At 50.9% G+C, this 25918-nt stretch overlaps 1 protein-coding gene and 1 non-coding gene across 2 annotated transcripts; one reads left to right on the top strand and one right to left on the bottom strand.

Moving 5' to 3' along the window:
- The first annotated feature begins 10206 nt into the window (after positions 1-10206).
- LOC145401146 (5S ribosomal RNA) lies at positions 10207-10325 on the top strand. The gene has a single exon (XR_013897558.1). It is a non-coding gene; the product is annotated as a 5S ribosomal RNA (ribosomal RNA).
- Positions 10326-15712: 5387 nt separating this feature from the next.
- Positions 15713-17764, bottom strand: LOC145401042 (protein FAM200C-like). The gene is made up of 3 exons (XM_080273419.1): positions 17393-17764; positions 16520-17305; positions 15713-15886 (listed from the first exon to the last, which is right to left on the bottom strand). The coding sequence occupies exons 1-3, from the start codon at positions 17762-17764 to the stop codon at positions 15713-15715; spliced, it is 1332 nt and encodes a 443-aa protein (XP_080129545.1).
- Positions 17765-25918: the final 8154 nt, after the last annotated feature.

The raw sequence follows: 25918 nt of genomic DNA, 5'->3' as shown, positions 1-25918 counted from the left end.
TGACTTTGGCGATTACTTTTATTACTTCCAGGGATCTTACATTGATGTATTAAGCCCATTTAGCCAGAAAAAATTATCCAAAATCGATTTACAAGCTCACAGTTGCTCTGCCATCTCAGTAACCTTGAAGATTTCAGAGGTAGAGTGGCACCAATCTGGCTCGATTCAACCAACTATGTGGCTTTAGTGATCACTTTTATTAGTGCCAGTGAAATGCGTGGCATACAACATAGTGCCCCCGAAAACGAGACGAGTGAGGAACAGCATAGTGCCCCCGAAAACGAGACTAGTGGCATACAGCCCAGTGCCCCCAGGAACGTACCGACACCCCCACCCGGACCCCAAGGAGTAGCCGCAGCCAAACTATGGGATGCCGTGCAACAACGGCATAAGTCAGCTCAGGCCGTACGCCCCTATAACACCTGGCCATTACACTGTTACCATAGCAGGAGGAGGACACTACCTTCGGGGAGTGGGACTGCCGGATCAGCTAGGGGTGGAGCTGCTCATACAGCTCCAGACAGCGCCCTTCAGGAGACGGACTACTGCCGCTCCCGCCTTCACCAGACGGCCTATTGCCACTCCGAAGGTGTTTCCCCTAAGTCACCCTATTGCCGCTCCATCCTCCGGCAAAAGGAGATGGCCTACTGCCGCTCCTGCCTTTGCCAGACGGCCTATTGCTGCTCTGAAGGTGTTGCCCTAGAGTCGGCCTATTGCCACTCCTCCCTCTGACAGAAGAAAACAGCCTACTGCCGCTCCCGCCATCGTCAGACGGCCGATTGCCGCTCCGAAGATGTTTCCCCTGAGTCGGCCTACTGCCACTTCATCCTCCGGCAGAAGGAGAAGGCCTACTGCCGCTCCTGCCTTTGCCAGACGGCCTATTGCCGCTCTGAAGGTGTTGCCCCCGAGTCGGCCTATTGCCGCTCCTCCTTCCGGCAGAAGGAGACGGCCTACTGCCGCTCTCACCTTCGTAAGATGGCCGATTGCCGCTCCAAAGGTGTTGCCCCCAAGTTGGCCCATTGCTGCTCCTCCCTCTGGCAGAAGGAGACGGCCTACTGTCGCTCCCTTCTTCATCAGACGACCGATTGCCGCTCCGAAGGTGTTGCCCTCGAGTCGGCCTATTGCCACTCCGAAGATGTTGCCCTTGAGTCGGCTTATTGCTGCTCCTCCCTCCGGCAGAAGGAGACGGCCTACTGCCGCTCCCACCTTCGCCAAACGGCCGATTGCCGCTCCAAAGGTGTTGCCCATGAGATGGCCTACTGCTGCTCCTCCCTCCACCAGATGGAGGCTGCCTACTACCGCTCCCACCTTCGTCAGATGGCCAATTGCCGCTCCGAAGGTGTCCAGAGGCGCGCTGACTCCCCCACTCAGGCCACGGCCAATTGCCGGGCCTTGGCGCCTTATAGTTGTGCCCGTGGGCAGCCACAGCCAATTGCCGGGCCCCACGGCCAAAGGGAGGTGTTGATAGAGTATTCGCCCCAGCAGGAGACAAGAGCCCGGACCTCCAGTACCGGAGCGCCCCAGCAAGACCTTACGGTCTCCCCTGGCCTCCGCTTCCTATGCCTGGCTCTGGAGAAGACCCACCTAACGGACCCTAGTTCAAGTCGGTGCCGCAGCCCCTCCCTGATGGCGCCCCTCGACTCTGGAAACCGCAGTCCTCAGTCACTCCGGACCCTCCCCAGGATGCCCAGGTGTGATCTCTCCATGCCCATGAGGCGGTGTAAGACCTCCACCTCCGACCGAGACCTGAGCCAGAGATTTCTGGACCTGTTTGGCCCCAGTCCCGAGGGCCACACCCCTGAACCTAGCCCGGAGACTGCGGGCCCCTTCGCCACCTGCAGCCCTGGAAGCGAGAGGACGCCCCTGCTAGTCGTCCTGTGCCCTCTCGGCACACCCCCCCTTGGCGGTGCCCCTATCCCGGCCGAGTTGTCGCCGGCGTGTCTCCCCGCCGCCCCTCCACGATGTGAGTGACTCATGATAAGTGTGGTGTTGCCCCAGAACTAGTGAATCAACTTAGGTTAAGTGTGACGTTGCCCAGACTGGTGCAATAATGATACAGTGACTTAATGTTTGTGTTATCAGGGCAAGTGAAATCACGGGTGGATGAGTAAGGACGAGTGCAGAAACTATGTTCTGGTGAATCAGACTCACGAGTGACGCCCTTGCAGAAAACCAGTAAGACTATTCCTCCCGAAAAATCCTCTGCAGCGAAATACTCCAATGCCTCTTGTTGTAAGAAAACAGTAGAGAGTGTGTTAATAATATTTCCCACTTGTATTATTGTAAACACAGTGAATTCCCATTGTCATTCCCTCTCTTTACAAATCTCCTCCCAGCAGCTAGCGTGAACGTAAATGAGAAATAGAATCAATTGTCAAAACCCCTTTGCTATTAGAAATATTAAGTTTGAATTAATAATACTTACTCCTTCCCAGTATTACTATAACTCTGTTCTAACCCACCACGAGTCACTCCCCTCGCCCTCCCCCTCCCTTGTGAGCCTCACTCCCCACGTCCCCACACGCGCCTGTATTCCCTATACACCTGTGCACTTGAATTAATTGTGTTGGCATCAGTATCAGTTAAGCCAGTATCCTGCGAGATACTAATATCCTAGTTAAGGTTTTATTTCTTTGCCATATATTGTGTTGTAATATCTGCTGTCTTTGTCCTGTGTCTGACTGTGGTAATATACGTGTGAAGGTTATTGCCTGGAGTTTTTGCGTCCTGCCTCTCTTCATTGCACTAAGCACCGGTCTCGAAAGAGGACCCCGCTACACATTAGGTATTCTAGGCCTGAGAAGTCGGGTCTTTTTCACCTAGCATTACACTGGTGGCCAACGGTGGTTCTTGACCCGGGTGTTGAAGAGAGGTAGTGGGGAAATATTTAGCAACATGGCAACTAAACCGTATGTACAGTTACTCAAGTTTGACCCTGACCAGTACGATATACACACGTATCTGGCAATAATTAAACCCTTACTGGATATTGGCTTTGAAAATGACCAGCAGAAAATTGCAGTCACACTCCCACTATTGGGCAAAGCTGCAGCGAACATAGCACCGAAAATCGTCCCGGAGCTCACCTGGCAGAACTTTACAAAGTTCGCTGTTCAAGCCATCACTCCATCATTAGGGAGAGTGGTGGCTCTATTCCAATTGGATGGTTGTTCATTTGAGGGGGATTTAGATAATACCCTGATACAGGCAAGACGCCTAGTTACTGCTGCCTACCCAGAGGCAGATGAGGAAACCCGGGATCAGCACACGTTTAACACTCTGCTCAGAGGGCTTCCGAGTGTTGTCAGACAACACTTCACTATTCATGACCCAACAGGAGACATGGATAGAGATATCCAGCTCATACGATGCCTCCTGACCGCCTGCCCTTCTCCCCAGCAAATTAATGTGGTAAAGAAATTTCCCACTCAACCCTCGGCTCCGCCAACCATGCCACGACTGCATTTTCTCACACCAACCCTACCCCGGCACCCAGTCCGCCTAGGGCACACCCCTCCCGCCAGCATCCCGTCCCGCGGGGAAACCCGAATCTGATTCTTGTGAATCCATGGGAATTCACAGCCTGCAGCTCCCGCTGTCCCCTTCATGACATATTGGACCAGCTTAAAGCTGCTTGCCGCAGAACCACAGCCCTGGGTTCACGTAACATGTCCTTGTTAGAAGGCGAGGCCCCAGAAGACGAACTGGTACACATGGACGAGCCCCATCCGGGAGAACAGGAGCAGGAACAGGAGAATGAAAGCCCCAGAAGCTGGATTTTTAGGCCCGCCCCCGCACCAACCCACGGTGGCGGGGGCCATTACCCCTAAGTATCGCCCCCCAGTGCACCACAAGATGCAATTAAACGGCGTGAAGGCCAGACTGCTAGTCAGTACGGGAGCAGCCAGGTCCTGCCTTTACAGCCACTATATCTCCCACCACAGATCGCTTTTTGGCCCACTCCACCCTACTGCCAGTCACCTTGTGGATGCGGGAGATGGCCCCCTGCCCATCCGTGGGGAGACTCAGGCCCTACGGGTCGACACCCACCAGCCGGTGTCCACCCAACATCAATTCATTATCTCTGACTCCTCCTGCCAGAGCTACGACGGGTATTTAGGACTGGACTTGCTCCAAAAACTCAGAGCTACAAATGACTGCCGCCACCGACAGCTCCAGTTCCGTCCCCCACCCCACCCCACCCAGGCCGTTTGCACCTGTACGCCCCGGCCCCGGCCGGAGGATTCGTCCCCTCCCCCCCTCCCTCGCCCCCCTTCCCACCTCCTCCTCCAGTGCCCCTCCCACCACCCCTGCTCCTTTCTTCCCTGCCACCGTCTCCGCCACTGTTACCATTCCCTCCCACCAGAAGGCTTGGGTGCCCCTTAACAGGCCCTACGGCCCCTCTGTTTTATTCTCCCCCCTCCTCCCATCGGGAGCCCTTTCTGCATGCCTTTTGTCTCCCACTTTTCTCCCTCCACACCACGTCGCCGTCCGCATAGCCAACCTCGCTCCATCCCCCCTTACCCTCCCCAAAGGGCTCGTTATTGGAGAGATGGAAGAAGCTGAGCCCTGTGCCCCATCCTCCTCCCACTTCCCTGCCCCCCTACCCCCCATTCCCGACCATCTCTCTGACCAGCAGTCAGACCCTATGTTGCCTCCTCCTGGATTTACAGGATCTGTTTGTGACAGGACCGGCAGACACAGGGCACACCATGTATCTGTCTCATGAAATTCACATGACAGGCCTATCCATTAGACAGCCTTCCCAACGGAAGAACCCCCAACAAAGGGAGGAATAGGACCGCCAGGTACGTGAAATGATAGAGGCCGGCATCATTTCCCCCTCCACCAGCCCTTGGTCCTCCCCCATCGTTCTAGTAAAGAAGAAAGATGGCACAATGTGATTTTGTATCGATTACCGCCGCCTGAACAACGTCACCATCAAAGATGCCACTCCCCTCCCACGAATTGACGATTCCTTAGATTCCCTTTACGGGGCGTCCTGGTTTTTCACCCTTGAACTCCAGTCTGGGTACTGGCAGGTCCCTGTACATCCAGAACACCGAGGCAAGACGGCCTTTTCCATGAGCAATGACACACATTACGAATTCAATGTCCTGCCATTCGGCCTCTGCAACACCCCTGCCACCTTCTCCAGGCTAATGGAATCTGTCCTGAGCGGCCTCACTTGGGAGATATGTCTGGCCTATTTGGATGACGTCATCATTTTTAGCCAGACCTGGGCTGACCACTTGAAGCACCTCCGCCGAGTCTTCACTAGAATTCCCCATGCAGGTCTCAAGCTGCACCCCTCTAAATGTGTCCTGGCCACCAGGTCTGTCTCGTTTCTGGGACATGTTATCTCCCAGGCAGGAATCTCCCCGGATCCCGACAAGCTCTGTGCCATAGAGGACATACCGCCACCACAGGACGTCCACGGCGTCCGCGCCTTCCTAGGACTCACGTCCTACTATTGTTGCTTCATGAAGGGGTTCGCGCAAATTGCAAAGCCTCTTCACGATCTGACCAGGAAGGGGGAACCATTTATCTGGACCGAAGAAAGGCAAGCAGCCTTCCAACAGCTAAAAGACAAGCTCATCTCTGCCCCCATCGTGGCCTTTCCCATTTATGCCCTCCCTTTTCGCCTCTACACCGATGTTTCCCTCACCGCAATAGGTGCCGTACTAGCCCAGGTACAAGCCGGCCGGAAGCTCATTATTGCATGTGCCAGCCACACTTTAAATCCAGCCGAGAAGAATTATGCCGCGACCAAGCGAGAATGCCTCGGCATAATCTGGGCCCTCCAACATTTTAGGGCTTACATTTCCGGGACCCAGGTCACGATCATCACTGACCACCAGTCACTCCAGTGGTTACGCCAGTCTGACTCACATATCGCCCAACTCGTCAGGTGGCGCGAAACCCTGGAGGAGTTTCAGTATGAAATTTCCTACAGGCCTGGAAAGCTCCACACCAATGCAGATGCCCTCTCTCACCTCCCCATCCGTGCGGTACAGCCAGATCCGATCCAGACCTCCTACAACTTTGGCACCACAAGGAACAGCCCTCCTGGATTCCCACCCACCTGTTCTCCAAACTATGCCGACAGGGTGACCACCTCCTAACCCCATCCGGGCATATCCTCCTGACCCCCAATGTGGTGCGTGACACCTGTGCCACCTTCATGCCCATAACGGCATCCACCTGGGCATTAAGAAGTTATTGCAAGTGTTTAACGACACTGGGTGCCAAACCCCTCCACCCTGGTGAAGGTGATCATTCAAACTTGCCGCACCTGTGCACTGGGAAAAGATGCCACCTGGACTGCTGGACCCTCGGGCCACATCACCGCCCAAAAGCCCTGGGAACTCCTGGCGATAGAAGTAGTAGGCCCCCTCCCTCCCAGATCTAGATATAAATATGTGATCACCTTTGTGGACACGTATTCGAAATTTGTAGTAGCCTGTCCGGCGAGAGAACATCATGCCGTCGCCATCGCCCATGCCCTTCTCCGACACGTGTTCCCTTATTTTGGTGTCCCACAAGCCATCCATTCTGATAATACCCCTGAATTCTCTGGAAAGATCTGGGAGGATCTCGCCAGAATCTTTGGGTATAAAATCTCCCACTCGTCACCTTACTGGCCACAGGGGAACTCAGTATGTGAACTTAGCCATCGTACCCTTATGAATCAATTACGCACACGCATCGAGGCTACGAAAAACGACGACTGGCCGGCTCATGTGAAAATCGATCAGTGGGGCATGAATTCCTGCCCTCGAGAGGACGGGGTTTCCCTGCATGAAAGGATATTCGGCGAAGCCCCCCTCCTACTACAACTACACCAACACCTGCAACCACCCGCCTCCACTCCCACTATAGACCCGTTACACCTTCTGAAAGGCCAACTGCACCACCTACAAAGAAATCTAGACCTTAGCCCCAACACAGCATCCAACCCCTTCAGCCCAGGCGACACTGTCGTCATCGCCCTGCTCCCTACCCCCCACAAACTCGCCCCCCGCTTCACGGAACCCCACACAATCACCCACGTCCCCAACCCTTACCAGATTGTCGTAGATTATCACGGCACCCCACGCACCCTCTGAAACTGCCACATGCACCCTTTCCGCACGCCTGCCTCAGCCACCCCGACCCCATACCCCAACCCCCCCCACTGCTCCCACGCCGCCCTCCACTTCCACATACGAAAGCTACATTTCCTCCTCGCCCTCCCTCTCCACCCCCCCTACCACCTCAGCCTCCCCGGCCGCCACCATCCCCTGCACCTCACCTGGCATCTCCCCCGCCACACCAACCTACCCTCGCTCACCCTCACCCCTTCCCTCCGCTGCCCCCCCCCTCACCGCGTGCCCCGTCCACACCGCAACACCCTCACCACAACCCGCTGCCAACACCCTCCACCCACCACCCTTGCTTACACACACTCCGACGGCCTCACCCCCCACTGCCCCCCAATGCACACAGCAGCCCATACTACCCAACCCCGCCCACCCCACATGCCCGCTTCCCCACCTACCCCCACCCTCAGAACCACCACCACCCGCTCAGGCCGTCTCTCATGCCCACCTGCCCAATACACCCACACTCCTACACCACCCGCCTCCCCACAACTTCACAGTATCATGATACACCAGACCCAAATCCCCTCCACCTACACTTCCCAGAGACTCAATGCCGCATTACCACGGCACAAAACCCGACCCCGTCCCTCGGTGTCCAGCATTCAGCTCCCTACCACACCAGCAACAACATCGAGCAAGATGAAGGTGAGACGGGCCATATGGGCACCTACCCTCGGCAAGAACCGCCGGCTCCGCGGACCACACCACCTGCTAACCCTCCTCCGTTCCACCCCCACCACCTCCACGCTCTTCCTCACCTGCAACGCGGACCAGGAAGAAAACCCCTACCCCTCTGCCTGGCAGGCCATGCTACAACACCTCCAGCCTGCAAACGCCACACACGACATGCACGTATACCACCTCCTGCCACAGGGACATGACTTTTCCCAGGGAGAGAGTGGTGAAATGCGTGGCATACAACATGGTGCCCCTGAAAACAAGACAAGTGAGGAACAGCATAGTACCCCCGAAAACGAGACGAGTGGCGTACAGCCCAGTGCCCTCGGGAACGTACCGACACCCCCACCCAGACCCCACAGAGCAGCCGCAGCCAAACTATGGGATGCCGTGCGACAACAGCATAAGTCAGCTCGGGCCGTGCGCCCCTATAACACCCATCCGTCGCACCGTCACCATAGCAGGAGGAGGACACTACCTTCGGGGAGTGGGACTGCCAGATCAGCTATGGGTGGAGCTGCTCATACAGCTCCAGACAGCGCCACTCAGGAGACGGCCTACTACCGCTCCTGCCTTCGCCAGATGGCCTATTGCCGCTCCGAAGGTGTTTCCCCCGAGTCGGCCTATTGCTGCTCTGTCCTCCGGCAGAAGGAGACGGCCTACTTCCGCTCCCACCTTCGCCAGACGGCCTATTGCCGCTCTGAAGGTGTTGCCCTAGAGTCGGCCTATTGCCGCTCCTCCCTCCGGCAGGAGACGGCCTACTGCCGCTCCTGCCTTCGTCAGACGGCCGATTGCCACTCCGAAGGTGTTGCCCCCAAGTCGGCCTATTGCCGCTCCTCCCTCTGGCAGAAGATGGCCTACTACCGCTCCAACCTTCATCAGATGGCCGATTGCCGCTCCGAAGGTGTCCAGAGGCACACTGACTCCCCAACTCAGGCCACGGCCAATTGCCGGGCCTTGGCGCCTTATAGTTGCGCCCCTGGGCACCCACGGCCAATTGCCAGGCCCCACAGCCAAAGGGAGGTGTTGATAGAGTCATCGCCCCAGCAGGAGACAAGAGCCAGGACCTTCAGTACCGAAGTGCCCCAGCAAGACCTTACGGTCTCCCCTGGCCTCCGCTTCCTACGCCTGGCTCTGGAGAAGGCCCACCTGATGGACCCTAGTTCAGGTCGGTGCCGCAGCCCCTCCCTGAAGGCACCCCTCGACCCTGGGGACCACAGTCCTCAGTCACTCCGGACCCTCCCCAGGACGCCCGGGCGTGATGTCTCCACGCCCATGAGGCGGCGTAAGGCCTCCACCTCCGGCCGAGACCTGAGCCAGAGATTTCTGGACCTGTTCAGCCCCAGTCCTGAGGGCCACATCCCTGAGCCTAGCCCGGAGACTGCAGGCCCCTTCACCACCTGCTGCCCTGGAAGCGAGAGGACGCCCCTGCTAGTCGTCCTGTGCCCTCTCGGCACACCCCCCCTTGGCAGTGCCCCCATCCCGGCCGAGTTGTCACCGGCGTGTCACCCCGCCATCCCCCCACGATGTGAGAGACTCATGATAAGTGTGGTGTTGCCCCAGAACTGGTGAATCGACTTAGGTTAAGTGTGACATTGCCCAAACTGGTGCAATAATGATACAGTGACTTCATGTGTGTGTTGAATATCGGGGCAAGTGAAATCACGGGTGAATGAGTAAGGACGAGTGCAGAAACTATGTTCTGGTGGATCAGACTCACGAGTGACGCCCTTGCAGAAAACCAGTAAGACTATTCCTCCCGAGAAATCATCTGCAGCGAAATACTCCAATGCCTCTTGTTGTAAGAAAACAGTAGAGAAAGTGTTAATAATATTTTGCCACTTGTATTATCGTAAACACAGTGAATTCCCAGTGTCATTCCCTCTCTTTACAAATCTCCTCCCAGCAGCTAGCGTGAACGTAAACGAGAAATAGAATCAATTGTCAAAACCCCTTTGCTATTAGAAATATTAAGTTTGAATTAATAATACTTACTCTCTCCCAGTATTACTATTTGACCCGCCGTGAGTCACTCCCCTCGCCCTCCCCCCCCCCCGCTTGTGAGCCTCACTCCCCGCTCCTCCATGCGTGCCTGTATTCCCTATACACCTGTGCACTAGAATTAATTGTGTTGGCATCAGTATCAGTTAAGCCAGTGTCCTGCGAGATACTAATATCCTAGTTAAGGTTTTATTTCTTTGCCATATATTGTGTTGTAATATCTGCTGTCTTTGTCCTGTGTCTGTGGTAATATACGTGTGAAGGTTATTGCCTGGAGTTTTTGTGTCCTGCCTCTCTTCATTGCACTAAGCCCTGGTCTCGAAAGAGGACCCCGCTACACGTTAGGTTTTCTAGTACCGAGAAGTTGGGCCTTTTTCACCTAGCAAACGGCCATACCACGTCGAGTACACCGCTTCCCGTTCGATCAGCGAAGTTAAACAACGTTGGGTCTGGTTAGTACTTGGATGGGTGACCGCCTGGGAACACCAGATGCTGTTGGCATCCCTACGTCAAGTGGGGTTGGTGGAGGATTAGTGCCCCTTCCTGTACCTGTAAAACAATTAACTCTAAGCCCTTGGCCACCCCGTTTGGGATACATGGTGTCTGGCAATGAATGAATGAATGATTACAGCCAAGGATCTTATATTGATGTATTACGCCCATTTAGCTAGAAAAAATAAATCCAAAATTGGCCGGCATAAAGGCGTCTTTTTTTTTTTTTCTTTTACCAGCATGGTACAGGTGAATAATAACAGCATCCGTTACTTGTCTCCCTGCACTGTCTTTTGCTTTGGCCGTCACTTCTGTTGACAGTGTTCCTAGTATCACTTCACGTTTTTGTGCAACTTCGGTTGAGTGTTATTAGTTCCTCCTCACTGAAATTTGCTGCTCGTCTTTTCTTTTCTGGTGGTGGCATGTCAGCCATGACTTCGCAAGTGTAACAGGATGAAACAACAAACTTTAATCGTGCCTCTTTCTTCCACAGCGTGCGTCCCACGTTCCTATGTTGACGTTCATACAGCTAAACACGGATTCACGGATTCTTCCTTCTTATTGGCTGGAATAACTTGAAAGACTCAACCTGATTGGCTGAGGGGTATATGACGTCAGAGATGATTTAGGACGCCCTAACTATTTAGGAACAGGTTAGGGCGCCCTAAAAAAGTTTTTGTATACCATCTTAAGCCACGAGATAGGATGTCCTAGCCAGTTCCTATCTTAGGACGCCCTAAGTCAGATAGGGCGGATTGGCTGACCTAAGTTAGGGCCTTTTTGAGTATCCGGCCCCAGGTCTCAGAGTTAAAACATGCTAAAGTTAGGGATAGTTACCCTTGAGATTGTCAACACGCATTGACAGACTTCTGTTTTTCACAAATATTGATTTAAAGCACATGTGCACTGTAAATCAACATTTAGACAAAACAGAAGTCAAGTTGTCAAGCTAGAAGTGAAACACCCACTAACTTTAGCAAATGTTTGCTTTGAATGCTGATTTTTTTTTTTTACGTCAATTAACACAAATTTTTTTTTTATCAGATTTCAGATAATTAGGTATGTGTGAAGCTATATGGTGAAAAAATTGTTATGGCCTAACATATACAGCTAAACCTAACAGTCACTTGTCACACAAAACCAACCCTACTGTAACTTGGCTTAAGTCACTATAGCAGGGATGTGAAAATCTTATTCTCCAGATTAGACTGGCTGTTACCAATACATAAGACCAAGAAATCAGATAACCAAATACTCCACAGAGGTCTAGCTGTCAGACCAATGAGCTCTAGAGTATACAGAGGCTTTCTCATAAGTAAAGCCGCGTAGTTTGCGTGCCCACCGCCATGGGCCCAGGGTGGAGCTAATGATGTTTGTACACTACGCCCTCGCCTTTTGAAATCAGCCAATGAATTCAGAAAATATAGTGCCATAGTCCACTGTGCAGCTAAAATATATTGCCATGTGTTACTGCCCAGCTTATGTAAGCAGCAGGGAAACTGAAACAGCAAGCTCAGAACAGTGTTCCAATTGCATTACCATGGTGGAAGCGACGAGTGTGGGTGTCTCAATGTGGCGGCCAAAGTCAAATGCTCGCTGTGGAGATAGCCCCTCCATACTATAGAGCTCAGTGAGTCAGACCTCTCTAGGAGGAAAAAACATTGAAATATTTCGGTCTCTGTGACATCTTCCCAATGTATTACTGCACAGTTTCAGGTCTATATGCACCTGGAGTCAGGGCCGAGCAATATATATACTGATATGGTTCATAAATCATTACATTATAACTTTATCAAATGAAATCTTTGTGCTACCGAGTTGTCCCACAGGTACCCTGGTTGTCGCAAGGTTCGCCATCATTACTAGTTTCCCTAAAACAACAAAACTCTTCACTAAAGTACAAGTACAGCATACTGCATCTTTAAGAGAGCTATCACACAAAGTCTTATATACCTAGCATGATTATAACAGCTGAATATCACAGATATCTTACCTGTACTGGAGTATGATTCCCAGACATTGTTGTGAGCGGCAGTCAGCTGTGGCCCTGGTATGGGTCGCGATGTCACAGGGAGGGTGCATGTTTCGCGCGAGGTATGACAATCTCCAAATTTGATTGACTTTTTTTTTTTTCATAAATATTAAATTAAAGAGAAAAAATAATGATATTCCCATGATTATGAGTATTTTATTACTTTATGTAACTTGTACACGACCGTGAACCGTCCTTAAGTATCTCCTCTATCCCCCTAAAGGAGGATAATGAACTGCAGACGGGTAAGTTCAGCCTGCCATTCACTGGGATCACGTTCAAATGAACGTGGTGTTGCATCTATTCCCGCCGCTTCTCAACAGTGATGTACTTCTGCTATTTATTTACGAATTTTATTGCGTTACTACTTTTTCCTAATTGTTGATGCCTGCTGCCATCAGACGATTATATTCAGCTAAAGAAAGTCCCCTGGTGGTCAACGATTTAAGGAGGACAGCTGGTCATGTTTAAGCGATTTGCACATTTCTTAACACCTATTCCTTAACGATTTATATTATACCTAAAACATGTTTCCTTTTATTTTGTAGCACCTGTTCTTTAGCGATTTACACTGCCCATAACACCTCAGTTTCCTTTTGTTTTATATCATGTCTTCCTCAGTGGTTCCCTCTGCACATAAACTTTTTCAGTTTCCTCACATATACAAATGATTTATTTTATGTACAATCGCCCAAATAAGTGATGACTCGCTTTCTTTAAGTTTCGGACAAACTCCCTGGGTCTGGCAATGTTCACCTGAATGCGAGTTAGGAGACGGAAACAATCTTTGCCTTCCCTGCAAACATTATGGTGTAAAAAAAGCTAATCATGCGAAAATATTGGTTAAGTTTAGCGTTTATTTCTTCTAAGGCCAATAAAAATAATTAAGTAAAAAGCGACATCTGGCACGTTTACACTCCGTCACGATTCATGCCACCAGTGTTACCAATGTAGCAATTTTCCCGCTGAATTTAAAGGTTTTAAGACCAATCTAGGTGGTTAAATAATTTTTAATATATTCCGTTTATCTAGCGCTCTTTTAAAGCCATGTCTAACGTTGTTTTCCTTCAGTCTGGTGGGATTTTACTACGTTTGACACCAATCTAGCGGATTTCTATGATTTTCCTTTGGCAACACTGCCCGGAAAGCCTTACGTTAGTCTTAGACAGTCAGTGTTACGTCTTGGGAGTGGGTGGATAACTCGATCTTTGTCACTATCCCCTTTCCCCCCCCCTTTTATTTATATAATCCTTTTTGTCTGAAGTTTTGTTCATTGTTGCAGTCTTACTTTCGACTGTCATCCTCTCCCTGTTTAGTTCTTTCATGAAACTGTTCTACGTATTTAATTACGTGTTGGATTTTCATCGTGTGAATCATTGACCAATTTCTCCCAAGTAATTGCATTGGTTTCACTAACTGAATACCAGCAGATTACTTTGCTTCTTGATACCAACACAAGTGGGTAGGGGTTATTCTTGGGCACATTCAATAATTTGTCTGTCTTGGTCTTGTGCTGGGAGGGGCTCCATTTGGCATATTTTCTGTTCTGCCTCTTTCTATATCACTTATCTATCCGTTTACTGTCCTCCTCTATGTTAAGTTGCTGGGATATCTGTCTTGCTGGAATATTTGCTAAGTAAAGAGCAATAATCTGCTTGAACTGACAGGTCATAGTATCGTGTTGACGATCCATCTTGCTACAGGAGTTTTCATGGGTTTTCCTGCGTAAACAACACCCTACATAGAGAATGAAATGTGGATAATAATATCTTTTTAGATGTTTACTTTTCTGAGTTGGTGTTCGTGATTTCGACATTACCGTTATCTAAATGATTTATTTTTATGAAACGTTTTTCCTTCAGTATTGTTGATTCAGGATCTAAAATGAATATTACGAGAGTTTCCCCGCATTTTAATCATGAAACCGTTGAGCGATAGGCAGTGCGTTTCACATTCTTTCGACTTGCTAAGCCTCAACTTTAGTATATTGTGGTTTCCTTTTCCGTAATGCGAGATATACATGGTAATAATGCTTATATATTGCTTTTTGTTGTTGTTTACTAAAATGCAGCTCATTCCGGTGTGGAATAAAGGAAATATAGCTAGGCTGCGGCAGCTGCCAGATACCACTTTCTGAGCGAAAGGCACCGGGAATCGGGTCATCTTTGGGTGTTTGTACATGATTAAACGACACAGGCAACATAAAGGAGAATGATAAGGTGTAATATGCCAAATAAATCATAGTGGAAGAAGTGCAATGAAGCCTCCATTGCCGCTTAGAACACGGCAATGTATCTGTAATGCTAGGTGTTTTAGCGTCGGCTTTCCGTCCCTGTAACGCCTAGTGTGTAGCTAGGATCTCTTTCTAGACCGGAGCTTAGATAAATAGGAGAGAGGCAGGACACAAAAACTCAAGGCAACAACCTTACATGTGTATTACTAAAGTCTTCAGTGGAACGAGTAGATGTCACGAATACAGATACACTAGACAATTATAATTCTTAGGCCTAGATATGGGTTATTAGTATCGCGCAGGATACTACTTAGGTCAAGGTCGGATAGGGTGAATAGCACTTAGGGCAGAGGTTTATATATTATTATTGCAAGAGGTCCAGGTTAGATATTTGTGGAGTGGGTGGCACTGTTTCACTGTTGGTAACTATTACTCTAACACTTGGGTCTGGGTATGATCTTAGCTTGATGCGGCGTTACTAGATGGTAGCATATTCACTATAATCAGCCCGCATTTCACTGTTTGGCCGTGTTCACGGTTTCACCATTGTTTTTATGTACTCCACCACTATTATATTGTCACTGGTGTTTTCTCACACTGACTACTTTATATGGTTAATTCACTGCTCTGCCTTCATGTCACTAAGTCACGGACACTGTGCTTTCACTATCACTCCATTCGGGTCTGGGTATCGGAGCGGTCAGGTACAAGAGCGGCGGAAGTGGCCCAGTCTCCCTACTGATAGGGCTGGGTATTGCCGGGGGCCTCTGTGCTCAGGGGGCACGGGTTCACGAGTAGGGGCGTCCTCTCTCGTCTGGGGCTGTGGATGAAGGGCCCCACGGTTTCGGGGCTTGGGGCAGGAGTACGGCCCTCGGGGCTGAGGCCAAATTACTGCCTGAACTTCTCACTCAGGTGCATGATGGAGGACAATGATCCCCAGCGTCTGGGTGTAGGGAGGTCCCACCCGGGGGTCCTGGGGGCGGTCTGGAGGTCCTGAGGGCTGCGGTCCCCGGTGTTCAGAGACGCTGTCAGGAGGGGGATGCGGTGTCGGCCTACGTTGGGGTCCATCAGGTGGGTCCTCTCTGGATCCGGCTGCAGGGAGAAGAGTCCGGTGGAAGTCACGGGGCCTCTCTAGTACTCATCCAGACTCGGAGCTCCCTCTGGGTTGTAGGTTGATAAACAGGAGTCAGCACCTGACGGAAGAGCAGCTACCGTCCGTCTCCTGCCGTAGGGCCTGGCTACTGTCCGTGGCCTTCTGGGGGCATGGCTGCAGGCTGTCACTAAGGCCCGACTACTGGCCGTGGCCTGGGGAGAGGAGCGGCTACAGGCTGACTCAGGGGCACCTTCAGAGCGGCTACCGTCCGTCTCCTGATGAAGGCAGGAGTGGCTACAGGCTGTCTCCTGATTCCCTCGGGAGTGGCTACAGGCCATCTCCTGCAGGAGGGTTGAGCAGCTACAGGCCGTCTCATTAGGGGCACCTTCAGAGCAGCTACAAGCTGTCTCCTGATGAAGGCGGGAGTGGCTACAGGCCGTCTCCTGTTTTCCTCTAGAGCAGGGGTTCCCAACAATTATTTACCCATTACCCCATTTTCCACACCTACCTTCACTCATTACCCCTCAGATTAGGAAAAAAAATATAGCAAGATGTAGCATCCTGAAATATTTATTGTATATAATTATGAAAAGAAAATTGTCATGTTACAATAACGTGTATTGGTTATAAAAAAAATTAAATGTTGTAGCACTATTTGCCCCTGTCACTGCTCAGTGGGACAGCTGACAGTGTTTCTGGGTTACCAACAAATCAATTCTTGGTGAGGTAATTGATAAAGCACAACGCATTTCATGTGTGACATCAAGACGATTTTTGCTCTTAGTCTTAATGGAAACTAGAGTAGAAAAGCCAGACTTACAACGGTATGTAGTTGCAAATGGTACAATCATACTCAATGCTCTTTTGGAAAGAACTGGATAAATTTCAAACTGAGAAATCCAGAATTTGCTAGGTGTGGTTTCTCCCCATTGTGTCTTCAAAACTGAATCACTTTGAAGATCAATGAACTCACTTTTTGCAGCCAAATCTTCGTCTTGGATTACATCTCCTACCATTCCAAATGGATTCAACACCCATGCATTACCCTCGACTTCAGGTGGAAAGTAGTTATTGAAAGAACCATGGAGTGCATCCAAGTGTTGAATCATCAAATCACAAAATTCAGTTTGTGGGACACTCGAGCTTAACTGGTAATGTTCTTGAAGTTGAGTAAACATTGACACATTCTTCTTTGCCAGCAACCTTTTCCACAATTCAAGCTTAGTTCGAAAAGCCACAATCTGATCATTTGCCTGTATGACTGTCATAAATTGTCCCTGTAGATTTCGATTCAGCTGGTTCAGCTTTGAAAAGATGTCACTAAGGTAGAGCAAAGAAAGTACCCACTCTTCATTGCTAAACTTTTCTGCAAGGTCATTTTTCTGCTGTTGTTGCAACATCACTTCTATTTCCATCCTCATCGCTGCCACTCTTTCCAACACATTCCCTTTGGACAGCCATCTAATTTCTGTGTGATACAGAAGTATGGAAAACTCAGACCCAACTTCTTCACAGAAAGCTTGGAAAATTCTGTGGTTAACAGCATTGCCTCTTATGTAATTCACTATCCTAATTATGTCATTGAGCACAGAGTTAAGAGATGCTGGAAGGGTCTTGGCTGCCAGAGCTTGCTAATGAATCATACAGTGTGTTTTGATTACATGAGGACATTTTTCTTTGACAAGCATCAGAAATCCTGAACGAATACCAGTCATTACTGGTGCACCGTCAGTGCATACAGCCAGAAGTTGCTCCCATTCCAATCCACTTGCACTGAAGAATGCATCCACTTTTTCAAATATATCCTTAGCCTTTGCAGTTGTGCTAAGAGCCTCACAAAACAGAAACTCTTCCTTAACATCAGTGTCTGCAACATATCTGACATACACAAGTAACTGGGGATATCCAGAAACATCTAATGATTCATCCAGTTGCAGTGCAAATTTAAATTTGCTTTGAGTAGTCTCACTTATAACCTGATCTAATATATTCTTTGACATATCAGTGATGCGTCGTTTGACTGTATTATTTGAAACTGACACCATCTTCAATTTTTCAGCCACACTTGAACCACACATGGTCGATACCATGTCTAAAGCACAGGGCATTATGAGGTTTTCTGCAATTGTGTGTGGTTTCTTTGTTTGAGCGATTCGATAGGCTACCTGGAAAGAAGCCCTCACAGCCGCTTCAGTCCGCCTAGCAAAGTGACCACTACTGTCAATCCTAGAACCTTGCAATATGGCTTCCTTTTGCTTGAAGAAAGATAAATCTTTATCCTTAAATTCAGCATGCTGAGTTTGTAGGTGAGCAGACAGTTTTCCAGGCTTCAAACTTTCATTACCTAATATTTTCTGGCAGATAACACACTGAGGCTTGTCTGTCCCATCTCTGCCTACAAACTTTGTGAAGCCATATTGCAGAAAAGCAACACTGTAAGGCCGCTTACGAGAAGACATCATCGATCTGAAAAGAAAAGTTTTTTTTTTTTTCAGACACACATACACACCACACCATTGTAAATTGGCCAATCATTCACATAGTAGACAAATTTCACAACTCTACCTTAAAATCACTCATCAGCTAACGAAATGGACACAAAAAAACTGCGCCACACTAAGCTACACATAAAATTAGAACTTAAGATAATGCAAAAGGTCACACCATACCACACATCACCCAACCACAATACAAGACATATCACATCAAGCTACACCACATCCCACATAACACCTAGCCACAACGAACCTGACCAACCACACCACAAATCACACCCAGCCTTGCCTTACACCACATCACACCATGCCACACATCATACCCAGCCACACCACACTACACATCACACCCAGCCACACCACACAACAGACAGCCACACTGCACTACATTAAACTCAATCACACTACACTACGCCGTGTTACACCTTACCAGACATATGTCATCTCTAGATGTAGTGTAGTAATAAACACTTACATATACCACCAATTTACACATACAGGTGCCGATAATGTTCTATTACATCAAATTTTTCCTTTAAGAATGATTCTGGGCCATTTATCTGTCTTTGTCCTTAGTAATGCCGCGCATTTTGTATTAATAATGTTAATCAAATCGACACAGCATTCACTATTTAATATTTCAGAAAAGAAAGTAACCACAAAGTGACCAAACTTACCTTCCGCATCCAAGTTGAACACACAACCTCACCCTCACCAACACTGACTGCTACTGGCACACAGTAGCAGACAGGCAGACAAGAGCTCGCATCTCTGGAGTTCCCACTCCCTGTGACCTGTCCAATACTTGTACGAGACAAATCAGCGGACGGTCCCTCACACGTCTAACACGCTATCACGGTATCACCCATACTTTTACCATTCATCAATACATTTATATTATTTATATTTTGCAGAGAAGTAAATAACTTTTGAATAAACAGGACAGCTTCAGCTTGTCTTTATCACTCTATATTACATAACGTAACACAATGGGCACGGTTTTACTTTTTTTTTTTTTTTTTGGCCGCCTTGTCACCCATTACCCCACAGAAATGGCCAAATTACCCCACTTGGGGTAATTTACCCCGGGTTGGGAACCCCTGCTCTAGAGCAGCTGCAGGCCATCTCCTGTAGGAGGGTTGAGCGGCTACGGGCCATCTCAGGGGTGCTGACTGGAGCTGGAGTAACAGCTCCACCCCGATGTTGGTTGGCGATGGTTCACCTGGAAGGTAGTCTTGTATTCCTGCTATGGTGGCGGCGGGCGAGCTCCAGGTCATAGGGGCGCGCCGCCTGGGTGGACTTTATAACATTGTCGCCCTGAGTCCCGGCACGCTGTTGGTGCTCCTCTGTGGGCTCCTTCTTGGGGTGTTAGGTCGCCCTCAGTGGCACTATGCTGCATTTTATCACCGTCTGCTAGGAAAAAGACATGTCCCTGTGACTGTAGGTGGTAAACTTTGGTGTCGTAGGTGTGGTAGACTGGCTGTAGGTGTTGGAGGAGGGCTTGCCAGACTGTGGTGGCTGAGTTCTTGTCTAGCTTTTCATCGCAGGTGGTTGAGAGGGTGGATGGGTAGGTGGAGGAGCAGAGGAATCGTAGGAGGTGGTGAGGTCCTCGGACTCGTTGTTTTCGTCCAAAGGGCGGCACCCATATGACTCGTCAAATTCTCGTGGTGCTAGGTGTTATCTTCTGTCAGGCCTGTGCTGAATGCTGGAGATGGACGGTGAGTGTGGGGTTTTATGCCAGAGTAATGTGGCGTGGCGTCTCTGGGGAGTGTAGGTGGCCGGGATTTGGGCTTGGTATATCATGAGTGTGATATGATTTAGGGCAGGGGTAGGGGTGTGATTTTGCAGTGAGGTGGATGGGGTGGGAGAATGGGTGTATCGGGTGGGTGGGCAGGAGAGGCAACCGGAGCATGTGATGGTTGTTTTAAGGGTGTGTGTGAGCAGTGATGTAGGTGTGCAGTGTCGGAGCGCATGTGAGGTGCACAGGACACGCGAGGGTGGCTGTGGGGTGGTAAGAGCGTGGGCGGCACGGCGCAGGGAGAGGCGTGTAGGGTTAGTGGGTGGTGGCATCGTGGGGGCATGGGCAGTGCAGGTGGAGTTAGGGGTGGAGGACAGGGCAGGCGGGGTCGAGGGGGCATGTGCTAGTGGCGGGCTGGGAGAAGCAGTGGCAGTGGTGGGTGATGGCTGGGGTGGGGGTGTGGTGGGAGGAGGAGGTGCTGGGGTGTGGGCAGGGCACACGATGCTGGGTGTGGGAGAGGAGGCGGCAGGTGGTGAGGAGGTGGGGGAGTGGCGGGGAGTTGGTGGTGTTGGTGGGTTGTAAGGTGAGGTATGATGCGGCATGACGGGAGGTGAGGTAGAGACGGCAGGGAGGGGGAGGGAGAGAGAGATGGGGAGGGGGAGATGTAGCAGTCATAGGAGGCAGAGGGAAGTGTCACAGGGGCAGTGGGTGGGGTGGGGCGCAGGGCCAGGGCGGTGGAGACAGGAGTGTGAAAAGGGCGTACATGCCGGTTTCGGAGAGTGCAGGGAGTGCTGTGGTACTCAATGGTCACCTGATAGGGGTTAGGGACGGGGATGATGGTGTGAGGCCCCATGAAGCGCGGTGCAAGCTTGTGTGGGGTGAGGAGCTGCGTTATCATAACAGTGTTGCCTGGTTTGTTGGGGTTGGAGGCGGTATCAAGGTGGAGATCCAGGTTATTTTGGAGGTGGGTTAGCTGACGTTTGAGATGGTGTAATGGGTCCGATGTGGGGATCAAAGTGGGGGGTTGCAAATGCTGCCAAAGGGGCAGAAGGAGGGGTGTTATCTCAAACACTCGTTTGTATGGTGAAATTCCGTCCTCTCGGGGGCAGGAGTTGATGCCTCACTGCACGATTTTTACATGGGCTGGCCAGTCGTCATCTTTGGTGGCTTCTATCCAGGTGTGGAGTTGATTCATCAGCGTACGATGGCTTTGCCTGCATATGGCATTTCCTTGGGCCCAGTAAGGGGATGAGTGTGAGATGTTTTAGCCAAATATGTGGGCCAGCTCCTCCCAGATTTTACTAGTGAACTCGGTTGCATGATCTGAGTGGATCGCTTGAGGGATACCAAAGTATGGGAATACGTGCCGAATCAGGGCGTCAGCCACTGCAATAGCATGATGTTCCTTCGCTGGGCAGGCTACGATGAATTTGGAGTACGTGTCGACGAAAGTGATCACATACCTATAGCCTCATTTCAGGGGTAAGGGTCCCACTATGTTGATCACCAACAGCTGCCAAGGTTTGTGTGAGGTAATATGGCCTGATGGACCAGCGGTACGGGTGATGTCTTTACCGAGGGTGCATGCTCAGCAGGATTGGATAATCTCCTTGGCGAGGGTGAAAGGATTGGGTGCCTAGTAGGTGTCATGAAAGACCTGCTGGAGATTTTTTATGCCCAGGTGAATGCCGTCGTGGGTGTGCAGGTGGCGGAGGGTGTCGAGGGCGGCATCAGGAGCTAGGATGATATGCCCAGACAGGGTAAGCAGGTGGTCGTCCTGGCGATACAGATTCTTGAAAAGATGCAGGAGGATCCAGGGGGGTCACTCCTTGTGATGCCACTGCTGGAGGAGATCTGTTTCTGTCTGGGCAGCGTTGATGGGGAGCCGAGAGAGAGCATCTGAGTTGGTGTGGAGTTTGCTGGGGTGGTACAAGATTTTATAGTTGAACTCCTCCAGGGTTTCGTGCCATTGTATGAGCTGGGCATTGTGGGTGTCAGACTGCCACAGCCATTGAAGGGACTGGTGGTCAGTGATGATGGTAACTTGGGTCCCTAACAGATATGCCCGAAAGTGTTCAAGTGCCCAGATGATGCTTAGGCACTCCCTCTTGGTGGCAGCATAATTTTTCTCTGCCTGATTAAGGGTATGGCTGGTGCAGGCGATTATGTGCTCGTGGCCCTCTTGGACTTGTGCCAGCACTGCACCGATTGCAATTAGGGAGACGTCCGTGTAGAGCCGGAATGGGAGGGCATAATCGGGAAAGGCCACGATGGGGGCAGAAACGAGCTTATCCTTAAGTTGTTGGAAGGCGGCTCATCTCTCATCCATCCAGATGAACGGTTCTCCCTTACGGGTCACGTCGTGGAGTGGCTTGGCAATGTGGGCGAACCCCTTCATGAAACGGCTGTAATAGGACATCAGGCCGAGGAAGGCTTGAATCCTATGAATGTCTTGTGGTGGGGGTATGTCCACGATGGCACGGAGTTTGTCTGGGTCGGGAGATATGCCAGCCTGGGAGATGACATGCCCCAGGAATGAGACGGTTCTGGCGGCCAGGACATACTTGGTGGGCCAGAGTTTGAGGCCAGCCTGTCTGATCCTGGTGAAAACCCAGCAGAGGTGCTGCAGGTGGTCGGCCCAGGTCTGGCTGAAGACTATGACGTCATCCAAGTACATGAGACAGATCTCCCATGTGAGGCCACTGAGGACGGATTCCATTAATCTGGAGAAGGTGGCGGGGGCATTACAGAGGCCGAAGGGCAAAACATTAAATTCATAATGTTTCCTGTTGCTGATCGAGAAGGCGGTTTTCCCTCTGTCCTCTGGGCGCACCGGGACCTGCCAATACCCTGATTGGAGGTCAAGGGTAGAGAACCAGGAGGCACTGTATAAGGAATCCAGGGAGTTGTCTATGCGCAAGAGTGGAGTGGTATCCTTGGTGGTCACGTCATTAAGCCTCGGTAATCGATGCAGAACCGCATTGTGCTATCCTTTTTCTTCACGAGGACGACGGGGGAGGACCAGGGGCTGATGGAGGGGGAGACGACTCTGGCTTCGATCATTTCATGTACTTGTTGGTCTTCCTCTTCCCGCTGTTTGGGATTCTTCCACCGGGATGACTGTCGGATCGGTGGACCCGTCGTGTAAATCTCATGAGCCAGGTAGGTGGTGTGTCCAATGTTGGCGGGTCCTTCAGCGAACAGATCCTGGAAATCCAGGAGTAGGTGGCAGGGGGGTGTCTGATTGGTGAGTGGAGAAATGGTCGGGGATGGGGGGCAGAGGGGCGGGGGAGCAGGAGGGGGAGGGGACACAAGGCTCGGCTTCCTCCATCTCTCTGATTATGAGCCCTTTAAGGAGAGTGATGGGCAAGGGGGCAAGGTTGGCAATCCGGACTGCTGTGTGATGGGGAAGGAAGGTTGGGGACAGAAGGCAGGCCGAGAGGATTCTGGGTGGTAGGAGTCTTCCGGCCTGGGCCATGGCGTGCAGGTGCAGACAGCCCGAGGGGGAGGGGGGGGTCGGGTGATTTTTGAAACTGAGCTGTCTGTTGCGGCAATCAATGGTGGCTGCTAACTTCTGCAACATGTCCAACCCCAGGTATCCGTCGTAATTGTGGCAGGAAGAGTCGAATACTATGAACTTATGCTGGGTCAACACCAGCTGATGGGTGTCGATGCGCAGGGCCCGTGTTTCCCCAAGGATCGGCAGGGGGGCCATCCCCCAGGTCCACAAGGTGAGTAGCTGTTGGGAATAACAGGCCAAAGGTCGATTTGTAGCGGGAGAAGTAGTGGCTATACAGGCAGGACCTGACCGCTCCCTAATCAGCCAGAAGTCTGGCATTCACCCCGTTCAGCTTCATCTTGTGGTAAACTGGGGGGCAGCATTTGGGGGAAGTAGCCCTAGTCACCATGGGAAGGTGCGGGGGTGGTCCTTAAAAATCCAACTGTTTGGGGCCTCCTTCTCCTTCTTCCAGCTCCTGTTCCCCGGGTCCGGTCTCCTCTGCAGGTGCGGGTCCGTCCTCCATTTCCTCATTCTCTAGAAAGGAAATTTTACATTGGCCTGGGGGGGTGGTTTTCTGTCTGGCAGCTTTCAATTGATCTCTGATATCGTGCAGTGGGCACCTGGGGCTGCAAGCGGAGAACTCCCAGGGATTCACCAGGATGAGTTTGGGGTTCTCCCTGTGACTGAGGCACCGGTGGGTGGGGTGTGCCCTTGGTGGACTAGGTGCTACATTGGAGCTGGTTCGGGGTATAGGTGGACGTGGCTTGACTGGGGGAGCCGGAATACTTGTGGGAAACTTTTTTACCACGTTGATTTGCTGGGGTGCAGGGTGGGAGGTCAAGAGGCGGCATATCAGTTGGACATCCTTATTCATGTCTCCCTTCGGGTCATGGATTGTAAAGTGCTCCTTGACCATGCTGGGGAGCACTCTCAGAAGAGTATTAAAGGTGTGTTGCTCCCGTGTTTCATCATCTGCCTCCGGGTAGGCAGCAGTGACCAGGCGTCTGGCCTGGATTAGAGTATCATCCAAGTTGCCATCGAAGGTTAAGCTATCCAGTGTGGAAAGCACCACCACTTTACCTAGTGATGGGGTGATGGCTTGAATCATGAGTTTCGTGAAATTCTGCCAGGCGAGCCCCAAAACGATCTTGGGTGCTATATTAGCTGCCGCTTTGCTCAGTAGGGGGAATGTGACTGCAATTTTCTGCTTGTCATCCTCAAATCGATATCTAGCAAAGATTTAATAATTGCCAGGTATATGTGCACATCATACTGTTCAGGGTTGAATTTAGGCAATTGCACATGCAGTTTGGTTGCCATTTTGCCGGTATTTCCTGATTACCTCTCTCGTATGCCTGGATCAAGAACCACCGCTGTCCACGATTGTAATGCTAGGTTTTAGGGTCCGCTTCCCATCACTGTAACGCCTAGTGTGTAGCTGGGTTCTCTTTCTAGACCGGAGTTTAGACATATAGGAGAGAGGCAGGAAACATACACTCAAGGCAACAATCTTACATGTGTATTACTAAATTCTACAATGGAACGAGTAGATGTCACGAATACAGATACACTAGACAATTATAATTCTTAGACCTAGATATGGGTTATTAGTATCGCGCAGGATACTACTTAGGTCAAGGTCGGGTAGGGTGAACAGCACTTAGGGCAGAGGTTTATATATTATTATTGCAGGAGGTCCAGGTTAGATATTTGTGGAGTGGGCGGCACTGTTTCACTGTTGGTAACTATTACTCTAACACTGGGGTCTGGTATGATCTTAGCATGATGCGGCGTTACTAGACGGTAGCGTATTCACTGTAATCGACCCGTATTTCACTGTTTGGCCGTGTTCATGGGTTCACTCTTGTTTTATGTACTCCACCACTTTTATATTGTCACTGGTGGTTTCTCTAAATGACTGCCTTTATATGGTTAATTCACTGCTCTGCCTTCATGTCACTAAGTAACGGACACTGTGCTTTCACTGTCACTCCTTTCGGGTCTGGGCATCATGGTGGTCAGGTACAAGGGCAGCGGAAGTGGCCCAGTCTCTCTACTGATACGGCTGGGTACTGCCGGGGGCCTTTGTGTTCAGGGACAATGGGATCATGCGTAGGGGCATCCTCTTTAGTCCGGGGCTGTGGGTGGTGAAGGGCCCTGAGCTTTCGGGGCTTGGGGCAGGAGTACAGCCCTCAGGGCTAAGGCCGAATAACTGCCTGAATTTCTCGCTCAGACGCCTGAAGGAGGACAAAGATCCCCGGCGTCTGAGTGTAGGGAGGTCCCGCCTGGGGGTCCTGGGGGTGGTCGAGAGGTCCCGAGGGCTGCTGTCCCCGGTGTTCAGAGACGCCGTCAGGAGGGGACTGCGGCATCGGCTTACGTCGGGGTCCTTCAGGTGGGTCCTCTCTTGATCCGGCTGGAGGGAGAAGAGCCCAGTGGAAGTCACAGGGCCTCTCCAGTACTCCAGGCTGGGAGCTCCCTCTGGGTCATAGGTTGATGAGCAGGAGTCAGCACC

Source organism: Coenobita brevimanus, chromosome 54 (assembly GCF_032717465.1).
Source record: "Coenobita brevimanus isolate Jiangsu-jjx chromosome 54, ASM3271746v2, whole genome shotgun sequence".
Lineage (NCBI taxonomy): Eukaryota > Metazoa > Arthropoda > Malacostraca > Decapoda > Coenobitidae > Coenobita > Coenobita brevimanus.
Note: the sequence above shows the minus strand (reverse complement) of the source record. Positions and strands in the feature narration are given on the sequence as shown.

Bases quoted from the DNA above. Each gene is read 5' to 3' on its own strand.
- LOC145401042 (XM_080273419.1), bottom strand. From the start codon at position 17,764: ATGGTATCGACCATGTGTGGTTCAAGTGTGGCTGAAAAATTGAAGATG. The intron at 17,306-17,392 runs GTAATGACTGGT...ATGATTCATTAG, and splicing joins TATGCACTGACGGTGCACCA to CAAGCTCTGGCAGCCAAGAC. The intron at 15,887-16,519 runs GTACCATTTGCA...TCCTCTCCCCAG, and splicing joins AAAGAGCATTGAGTATGATT to GCCACGGCCAGTAGTCGGGC.